Source organism: Peromyscus maniculatus, chromosome 11 (assembly GCF_049852395.1).
Source record: "Peromyscus maniculatus bairdii isolate BWxNUB_F1_BW_parent chromosome 11, HU_Pman_BW_mat_3.1, whole genome shotgun sequence".
In the NCBI taxonomy this organism is placed as follows: domain Eukaryota; kingdom Metazoa; phylum Chordata; class Mammalia; order Rodentia; family Cricetidae; genus Peromyscus; species Peromyscus maniculatus.
Window position 1 is genome coordinate 80,840,096 of NC_134862.1, and position 15,319 is coordinate 80,855,414.

Here is a 15,319-nt window from a genome sequence, read left to right on the forward strand (position 1 = left end):
TGTTCAACACACGATCAGATCAGTACACACTTCCTCAGGTGCTCTGTTACCAGCTCCATCTCTCCTGCCCCTATGTCATCCCTCCATTCTCTGAGATCACTGCTATTTGCACTTTCCCTCAGGGGACTGAAGCCCTTCCTCCTAGGTGTTTCTTCATCCTGTACACAGGGTTATCTTAATGCAATAGCAAGGCTGTTGCCTTGTTTACATGGCTCCTTCGGCAGTTCCTACGAAACTATTATGAGACTGTACTTGTTAAGCCAATATTTTCTTTGTAAATTTACACAGCTCCATAAGCCCTGACAAAAGAGAATAGGACTACATCTGGGTCTTAAACCAGTGCTCAAATAACATGTATACTTGCTGTTACACTAGAGTTAGCACTGTCTCTAATGATGGTTCATGTTCATTCAGTGACATATTGTTGCTTGTGATTTATCCTGCATAGTACTTGAGACTTTGCTCAAATCCATGTTCTCATATTAATTAGATATGTTAGCTTTGTATCCAATAAAATGTTCCTTTCATTCACTCTGATAATTGATCTGCAGCTATAGTTTAGATTTTCTATCTAGCCATTCTATCACTTGGAGAAAATAGCTTATTTCTCCTCCTGTTTCATCTCTCTTAACATCAATATTCACACCAAACATTTATAATAAACCCTACCTCAAGTTAGTGCTGTGAGGAGTCAAATGAAAGTACCAAAAACAGAATGTGTGCAAACACGTGGGAAGTATTACACTTTTCTTCCTTTGAAGAAATCTCTGCTGTGTTTCCTAGTTTTGGAGGGAGGTAGAGACCCAGATGCTGGGAAACTAAAGGAATAATCCTTCCTCATACTCTCTGGCCATCTCCAATACTGGCAGATAGCCTGGATATAGCCAGTTGGATGCTGTAGACCAGAATTATGACTCTTGAGGTGGAAAAACAAATATTATGCTTTAAATATGAGTGTCTACTACAGGCCTGTGTGTTGAATGTTTGGTCCTCAGGTGGTGTCACAGAGACTAGAGGCATTGGATTCCCTGGAACTAGTGCTGGGAATCAAACTTGAGTCCTCTGGAAGAGCAGTACATGCTCTTGAGTAGCAAGTCATTTCCCATGGGACACCATGAAAATAATGGCATGTCCCTGTCCTTTCTCTACAGCAGGTGAAGAGTTAAGCCAAATAACCTTCACAGTGAGGTCCTCCTGGCAGCCTTCTCTGGATTAGAGCTCCCTGCTCCTGTCCTTCCCTACCTCCATGAGTCACACTTTGCTAGAACCTGTCACTTTTACACTGGAAAAGCCTGCAGCTTTAGAATGTGGCTCATCTGTCTACTTTTTCACAGCTCCCCAGTCCTTATTGATCTAGTTCCTGGACTAAGTGCTGGGGACATGTAAAGGACAGAAGTGTTTTCTAACTGGTCTGCACACTCCCAATCAACAGTGCCTGACACAGGGGAACAGGGTCAAACAAGGGAGACTGTTGTTTTACATTCAGCACAGTGGTTGTGCCTTAATCTACTGCTATTTCACCCAGCAGTTGAGTCTCTGCAGTTACCAGCCTGCTTTTATGGGCAGCAGCCCAACTGCTCAGGTCCCAGCCTGGTAGAAATTCTGTTCCCACAGGCACTGGCTCTGTTGCTGCCAGTAAAGGTAGCTTTAATGAAATCTCTATCATTCTACTTATAAATAAGACTTGAGATTCAAAGGGTTGGTGGAAACCTGCTAGCTCAGAAAGGTTGAGTAGCAACTAGCTAACCTCCTCTCCTTGCTGATGTTTCCCCCCAAAAGTGTGTCCTTCTGCTCCTCCAAAACAAAGAAGCCCTGCCACTCCAAGTCCCTCCCTACTATTCCTGGTGCAGCTCTCTGTCTTTTCCAGATGCCCTTTGATGTCCTAGGATTACTTTCTGTCAACTAGTTGCCTACTGAGCCTCCTGACCCAAGGTTAATTTTGTTTAATTAACACAAACACTAACTTTGAGTTCACAGTGTGATCAAATACACCCGAACATGGGACTGTCAATAGATAACTCATTCAGGTTTCCTATTGCTTTCTCTAATTGGAAGAAAGGTGTGTGAAAATAATGAGGAACCAAGAAAATACATGTAGTTTTTAGATTTTTTTTTTGTTGTTGTTTTTCGAGACAGGGTTTTTCTGTGTAGCTTTGCGCCTTTCCTGAAACTCACTTGGTAGCCCAGGCTGGCCTTGAACTCACAGAGATCCGCCTGCCTCTGCCTCCCGAGTGCTGGGATTAAAGGCGTGCGCCACCACCGTTATTTATACATGTATGTGTGTGTGTGTGTGTGTGTGTGTGTGTGTGTGTGTGTGTGTGTGTGACACACAAGCCATTATGCTGTGGGGATCAGAGGACAATTTTACAATTCAGTTTTCTCCTTCTACTATGTGGCTCTGGGAATCATATTCAAGTCATTGGGCTCGCTGGCAAATACCCCGAGCAGATGAGCCATCTTGTTGACCCCCACACCTTTAAGATGAAGAATGAGGACAAGAGGTAAGAGAAAAGTCAGAAAAGAACAGCTAGCAAAGGCCAGGTTATTAAGGAAGAGAAGGAAATGGGAAAGAAGCGGGGGAAGAGTACAGACCACAATCAATTTCTCATTCAGGAACTAAGAATTCTAGTTCATACAAGATAAATATTCTTCCTCTCCCCAACATTCGTTTTAAGATTGTTTTGCTTGCATGTATACACACAACATATATGTGCAGTGCCCAAAGAGGCCAGAAGAGGGCATCAAATCATCTGGAACTGGAGCTACAGACAGTTGTGAGCTATGAGGGTGCTGGGAAACAAACCTATGTCTTTTGCAAGAGCAGTGTAAGGTCAATTTAGAACACATAAGACTCTGTCAGAGAAAAAGGAGGGAGTGAGGAATAAGAGGAGGAAGATGGAAGGGGAACAGAGAGATGGATCAACACTTCCAAGGACATTGCTCTTTTCAGAGGACCCAAGTGCAGTTACCAGCACTCACTTTAGGCAACTCACAACCTCCTGTAATTCCAGTTCCAGGGAATCCAATGACTTCTTTTGGACTCAGCAGGTACCTGCACATAATGTAGTGCAAATTACCACACAGAGACACGTATATACATACATAATTCTTTTACACATTTTTTAAAAATTTTAATCTTCAAAAACAAAACAAAGAAATAGTGGGTAAAGTGCCTCCTCCATGCCCTGTATGCCTCAAGATGTTTGGGAGGCTCTACTTAAAGAAATACATTTAGAAGACTGGCTGGAGGCCATGCCAATCAGAAGAACAGGTAAAAGTCTATCTTTGCTTGGAATCCTCTCACACACTTGGTTCAGATCAGTTTGATTATTATAGATGACTAGTATTAACCTGTATTTCTTTACTATCCTAAATAGCTTTCAAGGAATAAAACTTTACATTTTAAAATGAGTGCACAGGTATAATACCTTAAGCAAGAATAGAAATGTATATAAAGTATAACGAAAGCAACCTTAAATTTGTATCAATAAACAAAAATCAATACCAATGTGAAATATTTGAGTCCAGCAGTTGTTCTTTTAGTTTAAAAGTAGATTCAGCAATATACCTTTTTATCCTATCATTTCTATAGTCCCCCTTTTTCTTTTCAGAATGAGATCCCTGAATCTAATCTCCTTTGTTCAGCCTTTTTTCCTGACCATTACTGTTAACAACTTGTAACCAACTCCTCTAAATGATGACAAATATACATAACCCATAGAATGACCAAATACAACCCACCACACCTCTTGGGAATGTGGATGTTGTGTTCTCTAGACTGCTTTCAGGTGTCTGGGGGGGGACACAATGGTATCTCTAGGGGACCCTTAGAAAATCGGGATAATGATCAAGTCCTGGGAGAGCTAGTTGTTGTCTAGTCTTGGTGAGATGGGAAAATGTGGGGTTTATCTGAAATCTGGCAGGAATAGTCTGTGAAGATGAACCTTCTCAGCCAGCAGCTTTGAAGCTGTTCTGGATGTAGAACTCTGAGGAAACTACAAGAGAGGCATCTGAGAGGCTGGATCACCTGGGCCGCCCATTTTCATTGGTGTCTGGTCCCCTTGTTCTGAAATCACACAAACTTTTAAAGATAACATACATACCTGTATTAACACAAGTATGGAATGTGTGGTGTGCACAAGTCAGTTAAACATGATTTTTTGTTCTATGTTTGAGCAGGTAAAAGGCATCTGTCAACTTTATAAGTCTGGATGGACTGCATAACCAAACTGCATTATAAATATCTATCCATGCCATATGAAAGGATGGCATGTAATAATAAGTCATGAGGACTCTGTAGCCAACAAGAGTTATCATGTCTCATCTCATCTCTGAGATGTTCCCATGCAGAGGGATCAGCTTAGACATCGACTGTCCTGTAGTCTTTCTTGTCTTTCTCCCCCAGGTTTGTAGTCAAGATCCTCAGGAATTCTCCCCTGGTCAAATCTGATCTCTATTAACCTGGAAGGAACCCACAGCCTTTCACTTCCTGTGGAAACAAAAGCATAACCTCTTCCCCAACATAATACATTTTCTCACTTCCATGTCAAGTTAAGGCATTTATTTCTAAAGTATATAGGTTGGTTTAATTCAGCAGTCCCCTCCACAGTCCAATGTCTCTCAGCAGCTTTTGCTTGTTCATTAGCATTCAAAAATAATCAAAATTAACAAAGCACCATATAAGGCCCAAACTCCCTGTGTTATAGTATTTTCCAATCTTACAAGGCTTACTTTTTTATTACTTTATTTTTCTCTTTAAAGACTTTGTTATTTTTAAACTATTTTTTTTCTATGACTGTCTATACATTCTTTTTCTGTCTGGCCTTTACTTTATTAGGCACCTGCATCATTCTCTGACCACGTGATTCAAACCTTTCACCCACCACGTAGCTCATGGTTGGCTGGCAGCTCAGGCCCATAGGCAGCTGCTGGGAGGCATGTCTCTGTAATGCAGCCTGAATGAGAGACTGTAAGACTAGGAAGCCACATTCAGCTCCGTTTCTGTGTGTTTGGAAACTTTATTTTTTAAAACATTCTCAGGTCTTATGTGGAAATATGTGTCTCTATGTTGGATGCCATTATGTGAATGAATTTTTCTTTGGGCTGCCAGCTTACAAAATATGACACCGAAACTTATTATTAATTACAAAAGATTGGCCTTAGCTTAGGCTTGTTCCTAACTAGCTTTTATAATTTAAATTAACGCACTTATATTATTAATATACATGCTATTGTGTGGCTCATGGCTTTTACCTCTTCTCCTTCATGTCTGGGTTCCTCTGTGTCTGGCCTGCAATTCTGCCTTTCATCTTCCCAGAACTCTCTCTGTCCAGAAGTCTCTGCTATACCTCCTGCTTAGCTATTGGCCATTTAGCTTTTTATTAATCCAATCACAGTAACATATCTTCGCACAGTGTAAAGGAATATTCCGCAAACTTTTCCTGCTACTCTTTTGCCTTGTCCATGCTTAATATGAGGGGATATGCCTGGTCTTATTGTAACTTGTTATACCATGTTTGGTGGATAGCCCCAGGAAGTCTGCTCTTTTCTGAAGGGAAATGGAGGAGGAATGGATCTGGGAGAGAAGAAGGTAAGGGAGGGACTGGGAGGAGAGGAGGGAGGGAAGGCTACTGACAGATGTAATGTATCAGAGGAGAATAATTTTTTTTTTTAAATTCCCAGTCCTGATATTCCAAGAGAATCAAACAGGGGAACAGAACACTTTTGAAATCTCCCACCCCAGTACCAAATGATTCACGAAGACTCCAAGCCTGCAATGAACACAATTTATTCTCCTTTCCTGTGTCATTAGCATTTTAGTAACTTGGTCAGTTTTTCTCCATGAATGTGAGTCCACAACTGGAGCAGAAATCTGGGTCCCACACCACAAGGTTCTCAACGATAGAACAGAAGGACGGCTGCTTCAGTTATATTCTGGCTACTGCTGTACCCACTGTGAGTTCCATATCCATTCCAATCAAATGCAGAGAAGTCGCCACACTGATTGGGATCAGATTTTGGGAAGTATCCTCCTCCACCAATGCAGTGCTGAAAAACAAGGGGAGCATGTAACAATGAGAGGTGTTATGGCTTGAATGAAGTTCCCTCTCCAAAGGTGTTGTGTACTGAATGCCCAATGCCCAGTGTAAGTAACATTCAGAGGCAGAGCTTTGGTGAAGAAATTTTTTTTTTTTTTTTTTGGTTTTTCAAGACAGGGTTTCTCTTGTGTAGCTTTGCACCTTCCCTGGAACTCACTTGGTAGCCCAGGCTGGCCTTGAACTCACAGAGATCCACCTGCCTCTGCCTCCCGAGTGCTGGGATTAAAGGCGTGCGCCACCACCGCCCGGCTAAGAAATTTAATATGAGGACTCTGCCTTCATCTGAAGTTAGTCACTAACAGAGTCACCATTTTGAACTGACTACTGGGAGGCAGTGGAGCTATGGAAGGAGGGATCTGGTTAGAGGAAATACATCACTGGAGGTGTGACTATCATATTTTGAAGGGTATCTTGTCCTGGCCTTTCCTGGTCTTTCTTGACTCCTTGCTGCTATGCAGTGAGGAATATTGCTCTGATACATCTTTCCTGCATGATATTTTTCATGCCCTAGTATGGATTTAAAAGCAATAGAGCCAAGTGACCATGCATTAAAAATTTAGAGATCATTAAACTAATGAAGCCCCTTCCTTGTCTTAGTCAGGGTTACTATTGCTGTGATAAAACATATTAACCAATGCAACTTGGAAAGAAAATGCCTTATTTGATTTATACTTTCACATCACTCTTCATCCTTGAAGGAAATAAGGACAGGAATTCAAACAGGGCAGGAACCTGGAGGCAGAAACTGATACAGAAGCCATGCAGGGATGCTGCTTATTAGCTTGCTCCTCATGGAGTGTTCGGACTGTTTTCTTTTTTTTCTTTTTTCTTTTTCCTATTTTTCTATTCGGACTGTTTTCTTACAGAACTCAGGATGACCAGCCCAGGGGAGGCTGGGCCCTCCTTCATCAATCAGCAATTAAGCAAATGATCTACAGGCTTGCCTATAGCTTGATGTTATGGAGACATTTTCTCAATCGAGGTTCCCTCATCTAAGATGACTATAGCTTGTGTCAAGTTGTCATAAAACTAGCCAGCACATCCTTCTTTCCATATATTGTTTCTCTCAGGTATTTATCACAGAGGAAAAAGGCTGACTAAAACAGCTGATGAGTCCAGAGACATCTCAATAGCCAAGATCAGTGAACTCTTCATCCCTCATCAGACTCTCTGTTGCCAAAAATCACTCTATTTGATGTATAAAACCCCCTTCCTTTAGTGGCATCACTGTCTCTTCCTTCCTTTCCATCAACTTCTCTGAACCTTTGTTCTCAGGTTCCCTGGCTAGACTTTTCCTTCATGAATTCCTTAAGTGCTGCTTCCCAAAGAGGACATATTTACAACTCTCTTACATTATGTTACCCCTTTAGCTTTAGTTATGAACAAGTCAGTGATAGCTTAAAATCCCTGTCTCTAATGCAGATATTTATTTTTAAGACTTAAAGATTGAAATGCCACTTAAAATCACTACTCAGGTTCTTCACACTACAGGTGACAACAAACAAACAAATCAAAACACGGTTACTTACAGTCACATATAACTTAAAAGTGGAGATTTATTTGGGGACGTTCAGTGACAGTTTTATTACTGTAAACAACATAGGCTGTACTTACGTAAGCTAGAATGACTATGATGTTAGTAGGAAATACCAATCCTCTGTGACTACCATTATATGCCAAGTCCATCACTGAACTAAACATGTGACACTGGGGATGGAGAGATAGCTCTGTACTTGAGAGAATTTGCTCCTCTTACAGAGGAGCAGGTTCGGGTCTTAGAACCCATATGGGCCTGACAACTGTTGTAACTCCAGTCCCAGGGCATAGAATGCCCTCTTCCAGCTAAAGGGCACCAGAAATTCAAGCAGTACACATACATATGTGCAGGCAAAACACTCACACATATAAAATTAAATAAATAAATCTGAAGTAAGACAAATTAAAATCCCACCCAAACAAATTAATAACATGGAGGCTGGAGAGATGGATCCAGCATTAAAATACCTTACTGCTTTATCAGAGAAGCAAACTTCAGATTCTAGGAGCCATTCTGGATCCCAGCACCCAATCAAAAGACTTTAACTCTAATTCCCAGGAATCCAATGTCTCCCTTTGACCTTTGTGATTACTTGAATACACATGTGCACATATACAAATGAAGTCAAATAAATGTTTTAAATCCAGCATCATATGACTGCATAGCCCTCTGAGATCCCAAACATATTCAGCATCCAGACATCTTGGCTTACTATTTAATAATCACCTACTCAAATGAAAACTATGAAATTATCCAAAATGTTTTCTCTTCCCTTTCTCTGTGTTTAAGTATTAAAAAAATTAAAACCTTTGGAACACATTAGTGCCCATTCTACCCCCAAATTTTCACCAGATTCATCAGGCTCTCATTTGTATCATGGAAACCATTTCAATACTTATTTCCTTATGCTTATCTTTCCTCCATTAGAATCTATAACATCTAGGCCATCAGTGTCATCTTTCAAAGAAAAAGAAAGATGGGCACATCAATCTTATGTGCCCATTAAATCATTGCAGTGGTGCTCAAGATTTATACAGTCCAAAATCCACTGGTATGATGTAAAAGTTGTTTCCTGATCTAGTCTATGTTAACATTTCCAAAATGAGCTGTTCCTATATCCCACCTCCATGTTACACACAAACGTTGAAAACAGATTGCTACTCCTTTGACACTTCATGCTCATTTCATCATTCCACATCACAGTCCCAATTTCCTCCTTGACATCATAGGTGCCTCATGTTGACCAGGTGAAGGACAAGCTAATGACTGAGGAATGAATAGACACTAAGACCTTCAGGATCACCTGCCAGCAGCTGACGAACCTTTTCTCAGAGTGTTACTTTAGAGAGGGCTGGGTCCCAAAAGAAAGTGTTATTTTTCTTTTTTTGAGACAGGGTCTTATTATGTAGCTCTGCTTGAACTGAAACTCATTATGTAGACCAGGATGGCCTCAAACTCATAGAGATCTGCTTGTTTCTACCACCTAACTGCTGGGGTTAAAAATGTGAACCACCATGCTTGGCCAGAACATGCTAACTTGTTACAGCACTCACTGTGGCAATAAAAGGGCTCCATCCTCAACCTGCCTTTGGCCACAAATTATTATAAAGAAAACAGCAAAACAGTATGAGTCTAATGATCTGAGGCTCAGGGGACATCAGGTTCCTGCAGCAAAGCTGAATCCACCTTCCTTGACAGTTTGTTGAGATGCCAACATCCAACAAGAGGAATTCCTTGTGATAGGGATGAGCATGGTCTGGATGAGGTCTACCAGATGTCCAAGACTCTCCTAGGATCCCCATGACACAATGAAAATCTGTACAAGTCTTGGAAAGGGATGGGTTGGATCTGTTTCACTCTAAAAGCTAAATCTTGGGTGGGGAGTGACTCTCTTACAATCTCAGCTCCCAAAGTCTTGCACAAGACTTCATGATCACAAGTGTCACCTTGACTCCAGGTAACTGAGTGTTTTATCCTAAAATTTAAGCAAACAGCAACAGTGTATTAGAAGTTTGTAATGTTGACTATGATGTTCAAAGATATAGGATTTCTGTATCTAGAGTGAAGTTCTGATACCTTAGATCAAGCAAGATTCAGATAAAAGTCACACTCTCATATATACACACACACTAACAGGACAGTCTCCCACACTCAATATACACAGATACACACTGGAAACTTCAGTCTTAGTCATGAGCATCTTTGGTCACTACACAGACTCACAAACTCAGTGTTACATCCAGTGACCTTCATCCCAGCACACAAGGCGTTGGCTGCTCCCTCATTGTTAAACACTCTGAATTGGATGTATCCTGCAATGAATTCACCTGAAAACAAGAAACAGAAAACAGCATTCAATGAAAATGCTAGAAATAGCTGTCAACCCAGAATTTGATGGTGCCAGGTTCAGGATATATAGTCTAAAATATCAGACCCAATGGGGGAGCCTCACCTACTATCCACAGACCCCAAGAGCCAGTCCTTTTTTTTTTTTTTTAAAAGTCCTCATCTGCCAGAGCTTCAATGGAGAAATTTATGATACAGAAAGTTCTCTACTGAATATCTCCAAGGGCTTGTCACAGCAGTCAGCAAGTGCATCCATTCTGCTCCTGTTCACATTTACTTTGGTAACTTTTTCTTTAAAGCCTTATATCCAGAGAATAAATAAGAAGATTTGAATTATACAGCATAAGTTTAGCATTACTAAAGGGTAGATGCCACATTTGGATTCATATTAGACAACATAGCAGTCACCCATCACAACAGAAATAAAACTCCATTTTTTTCTGTTGTTCAGCCACATGGACATGGATCTGGCCTGTCCCTCAGAAACCTCTAAGTGATAATGGGGTTGCTAAGAGTATATTCTGAAACTGTGTATCCCCAGTGCAAATGCCAACTTTCCTGCTTATGCCTTGTGCTCTCAGGCATGTTCATGGACCTTCAGTTTCCTAATCTGTAAAGTGTGTTAGCAATAGCTTCCAGCCCAGGGACAATTAAGTGAATAAAGTGAAAGAAAATACAAAGTTTCATAGAAGAGAAACAGGCTGTAGTGCTTGGTAAATGACTATTAGTTTTAGTAACTGAATTTATCACGTGTCCTGCAGAGGGTTCAGAGAAGCATCAGAGACTCACTCTGTCCAAGGGGCGAGTAATAAGCGGCTGTCTTCTGAGCATCACCAAAGTCATAGACCACAGGTATTGCTGGGCCATTGTCAGCCCCACACTTCCCTGCTCCATATTTCACCGAGTACTTCTACAAGGAACAAAAGAAGTCACTGGGTAAGGACTGTAGCATTGGCAATCCCAGGAATACTGCCCTGCATATGTCCAGTAACTGAGGTTGTTTCCAAACCAGTCATATAAGAAACAATCCTTTCTTTCGTCTGCATCTGTCTGACACCCTAGACTCCTCTCCATTTCTCTTCTTTTCTCTCCCCCTCCCAATTTCTCCTCTCCTCTCTTCTCCTCTCCTCTCTTTTCCACACACCCCTACCCTTTGCCTTCCTTGGCTCACTACACTTTAGAACAAGGGAAACATGGAATACAACCCACCCAACCTCAAATACCTGCCCCTCTCTCTACACCCTTGAAAAGCAGCCTCAACCAGCAGTCTCCAGTACCTGGTACAGGCCAAACAGATTGTGACCCATGTTCTGCAGGAAGCCAGTGAAGGTGCGGTACCTCAGCAGGGAACTGTCCCTCCAATTTTTCAGGGGGCTCTTGTTGGGCACATGCCAGATACCCAGATTTTCAGCCTGGATCTTGAAGTAGCCGGGGTTCTGGAAAGGAACCAACACTGAGCCTGACCAAACAAGATTTCATCAAGCAAAAGACGCACATGCAAAGTCCTTGGCAGAGCTGATATCTCTGGGCTCCAGGTAGATAGATGACCAGCCATGCTCAGATACCCTAATTACAAGGACAATGGTACCAACACCTAATTACCTAAAAGCCTACTTGGGAGGATGTTGAGATTCAAGGTAAATATTTTTCACTTCTTCAGCCCTATGTTGAAGGGCATCATTCCAACCCACTCCCCGGCATACTTGTGCTACACTCACATTCTCACCCTTTCCCAAGTGGCCACAGAGTGTACCAACCTTGTAGTCATCACTTGTGGCCCCCTCTGCAGACCCAAAGGTGTTGTAGTTGGCCCAGTTGCCATCCCCCTCTGGGTAGTCTATTGTGTTGCCTTGCTGACTGGACCAGCGATCGCCCACTGTGCACTTCCCACCCATGTTGTTCTCATGCACACTGGCCACCAGGGTCCAGCCACCACCTGCAGTGGTCATGTCACAGAAGGTCTGGTAGATGACACCATTCTCCGTGCGGAGGAAATAGAGGCCATCTGTAGAGAGAACCAGTTCACAGTCCTGTGTGCAGGCTCATTGTCCATCTCTGCTCCAGAGGCAGAATGACTCTAGGAACTACAACCATGGCTAATGCCTCATTCCCTGAGTGTCCTGTCACAGGTGTCCCTGGGGATCTGATTGAGTTCAGAAAGCCAAGCTTCTGTAACTGAGGCAGAACACAGAATTACCCAAACTGGCAGTGAAGTATCTCCCAAAGTTAAACATAGTATTATCAAAGGACTTAACAACTTCACCCAGTAGATACCCGAAGAACTGGAAACAGGGACTCAGCTATGTACATTCATGCTCATTACAGCTCTAATGTTGAGACCTGAGAGGCAGAAACAAGTCCAATATTTCTATACAGAAAAAAGAATAAGCAATATATTCTGTGTTGTCTAATATGCAGACTATATATTGTGTACATTCCTATATATCCAATAGATCAAAAAGAATGAAATGGGCTACAGAAATGGCTCCATGGTTAAGAGCACTGTTCTAGCAGAGGACTTGAGTCAGGTTCCAGCACTCACGTTTGTCAGTGTACAAGTGCCTGTCACTCCAGCTCCAGAGGACTAGATGGCCTCTGCTGGCCTCTGAAATAACTGCGTGCCTGCACATACATGTACACATTACCAAACACAGACATGTACATCTATATAATAATAAATAATAATAATAATAATTTTTAAAAACACATTAATTACTTTACAACACATATGAGCCTTGAATCATGCTAATGAAATAAGGCAAATTACTTATATGCAATAACAAGAATTGACAGATTCATAGAAGTAGAAAACAGCACAGCAGATGACATGGAACACAGGAATGTGCTGCGTGGTGGCTGCAGAATTTCTACTTAAGGAATGAAAACTTTCTGGAAATGGATACTGGTGATCTATACCATTGTGAAAGTTGTTCTTGACTATGAAAGCCCTTCAAATTGGTTTAGTGGCAATTTTATCAACTATGTACATTTTATAACATTTTTGTATCAAAAGAGAAAAGCTGATCCAAAGAACAAAAGCCTGATTTCCTAACTGGGTTATTTGTTTGTATTTTTGAGACAGGGTCTCCCCAGGCTGCCTAGGAGCTTTCAGTCCTCTACCTTTAGACTTTCTCCCAAGTGTTAAGATTATATTGTGTTCTTTAAATGCTTTGTCACTCACCTTGTGCCCAAGTCATCTCCTGCTTGATTTCCTTGCAACTTCTGAACAGAGAGGAAGACACAAGATTGGCCCATCTGTTGGTTTCCAGGTTGCCTTTAGCTAGAGAAGATTTAGAATTTCACTCTCATGGGACACCCAGAATCCCCTTGTCATTCACCCTAAAGTCATTCCATTACTTCTGAAATCCTCACTCCAAGAATCAGTAAGATTTGTAACTAGGAAGAAAGACAAGAAATTTGAAGGTGTGGAGAACTTTGTGTCCAGAGTCTGTCCTGAAAAGGGAGAATAAAGTGAAGTCCAGCTCTGTAGTAGAAAAAATGCAGGTAGCCTAATGTGCCTGAAGCATGGGTAGTGATGTCGACAGTGCAGAGGCTTGACCAAGAGACCCTGGAATAAAAGCCTTGCAAACTAGCCTCACTCTGCTCTGTGCTCTGAGAACCTAGAAGGGTGGAAACAAATAAGAACTCTGGAGTCAGAGCTACTCAGGTGTAAGCAGCTCTATGTTTACAAGACAAGTACTTTTGGATTGTATTTACTGTGTCAAGCTTCAGTTCCCTAGAGCCTAATATCAAGCTGAAAAAAAAACTGTCATGTGGAGATCAAGTAAGATGGTATTTAGGGACTTGCCCTTTTCCTTTAAATGGTAGTGAAGATGAAATACACACTTTAAAACAATAATGAGTTCTTGTAGGGAGCAGAATTGAAGACATTCTCTGGGCACAAACCAGACCATTCGCTTGGTATTGGAACCCTAAAGCAAATGTCTGGAGTGACTAGGATGGCAGTTCTTGCAGAAGTTCCCCTAGAGCTACACACAAGTACAGAATCTGTACCAGGACCGACCTCAACAATCTCATTGCTGCTGGCCATTTACTTCAAGAGACAATCAGCACCCAGCCTATATGTCAAGGCATCATCTCTATGGGGGATGAACTAGGTTGTGTTTACATGTCCAGGAATATAACAAAAAGAGACTTTTATTTTTGCAGAGTGTGGGAGTGGGAGAAAATTAGGAAAGACTTGAAGGAGGAAAAGGAATAGGTAAACAATACAATTATACTTAATTTCAATTTTTCATAGGCATGATTGGCCAAGCTGTGGTGACCCATGTCTTTCATCCCAACACTCAGGAGGCAGAGTCAGGCAGATCTTTGAGTCTGAGGCCTACCCGGTCTACAGATCAAATTCCAGGACAGCCAGGGCTACACAGAAAATCCCTGTCTCAAAAACAAAAAACAAACAAATAACAACAAAAGCATGATGTCTGGCCTTTAGAGACCCAGGTCCTGGAAGCCACCCAGTCTAGTGCTGACTGCCTTTAAAGCTAGAGGTGACCTGTGGAATCTGGGGTCCTGTAGCAAGACTCACCCACATTGCAACTTCTGGTGGCCAGGATAATAAACAGCAGGAATCTGAGTTGGGTCATGGTCATCTAGAGAAAACCAAGATGAAGGTCAGTCTCTATTCACACCATCTTTTCCCCTCATCCCTGTCTCAGCTCCTATCTAGTCCTACTTAAAGGTTCCTTCTTTTCCTTTAAGCTACTCAAATCTTCGGGTCCTAAATGGACCTGAGCTGGAGTCCACTTTCCTTATTCTGTTCACAGGAATTACCTTCCACTCTGTACCTAGCTGAGTTGCCAGCTGAGTCCACGTAAGCTACTCTCTCTCTCTGCAGAGTTTCTAGTGCAGTGGTGTTGAAGCTCTTTTCCTTTTATAGGAAGAGCCTGGTGAAAATAGCCCAGACTTCACCAGGCTCTCCCTTTCCTGGCAGGATGCCACTGGAGGGGCAATTTTCATTTATTCCAGAAAGGTTTTTTGTACAGTGATGACTCATGGGATTCAAAGGCTCAAAAAGACACACATTATATGTCATATCCTAGCACTATTACAGGTTTGGGAATTTCACTGAACTTTGTATTTTTCAAAAAGGAAATAGATGATGAGACTTGCAACATTTGATATCCATTTGGACTTTTTTTTAATCATTATCTTTCTTGCAAAACTGAAAACTGCAAATACTAAAAAAAGGGTAAATATTTATCTTCATTTCATAGGATAAGAAAACTTTTCTCTTTGGAGTGGGGAGGTTTACAATGAATAAAAGAATACATTTCATGTAGCACATGCTGGCCTCAAACTCACTGTTTAGGGGAAG

At 41.6% G+C, this 15,319-nt stretch overlaps 1 protein-coding gene across 2 annotated transcripts; it reads right to left on the reverse strand.

Moving 5' to 3' along the window:
* Positions 1–5,772: 5,772 nt before the first annotated feature.
* On the reverse strand, positions 5,773–14,861 carry LOC102909844 (intelectin-1a-like). Of its 2 annotated transcripts, none has more exons than XM_016008920.3 (8): positions 14,776–14,861; positions 14,531–14,594; positions 13,163–13,261; positions 11,739–11,986; positions 11,259–11,417; positions 10,771–10,891; positions 9,859–9,962; positions 5,773–6,048 (listed from the first exon to the last, which is right to left on the reverse strand). In XM_016008920.3, exons 2-8 carry the CDS (start codon positions 14,592–14,594, stop codon positions 5,896–5,898), a joined length of 948 nt encoding a protein of 315 aa, XP_015864406.3. In that variant the 5' UTR covers positions 14,776–14,861; the 3' UTR covers positions 5,773–5,895. The 2 variants fall into 2 exon arrangements, with proteins under 2 accessions (XP_015864406.3, XP_076404085.1); XM_076547970.1 differs by having other exon boundaries at positions 14,790–14,808.
* Between the last annotated feature and the right edge of the window lie 458 nt (positions 14,862–15,319).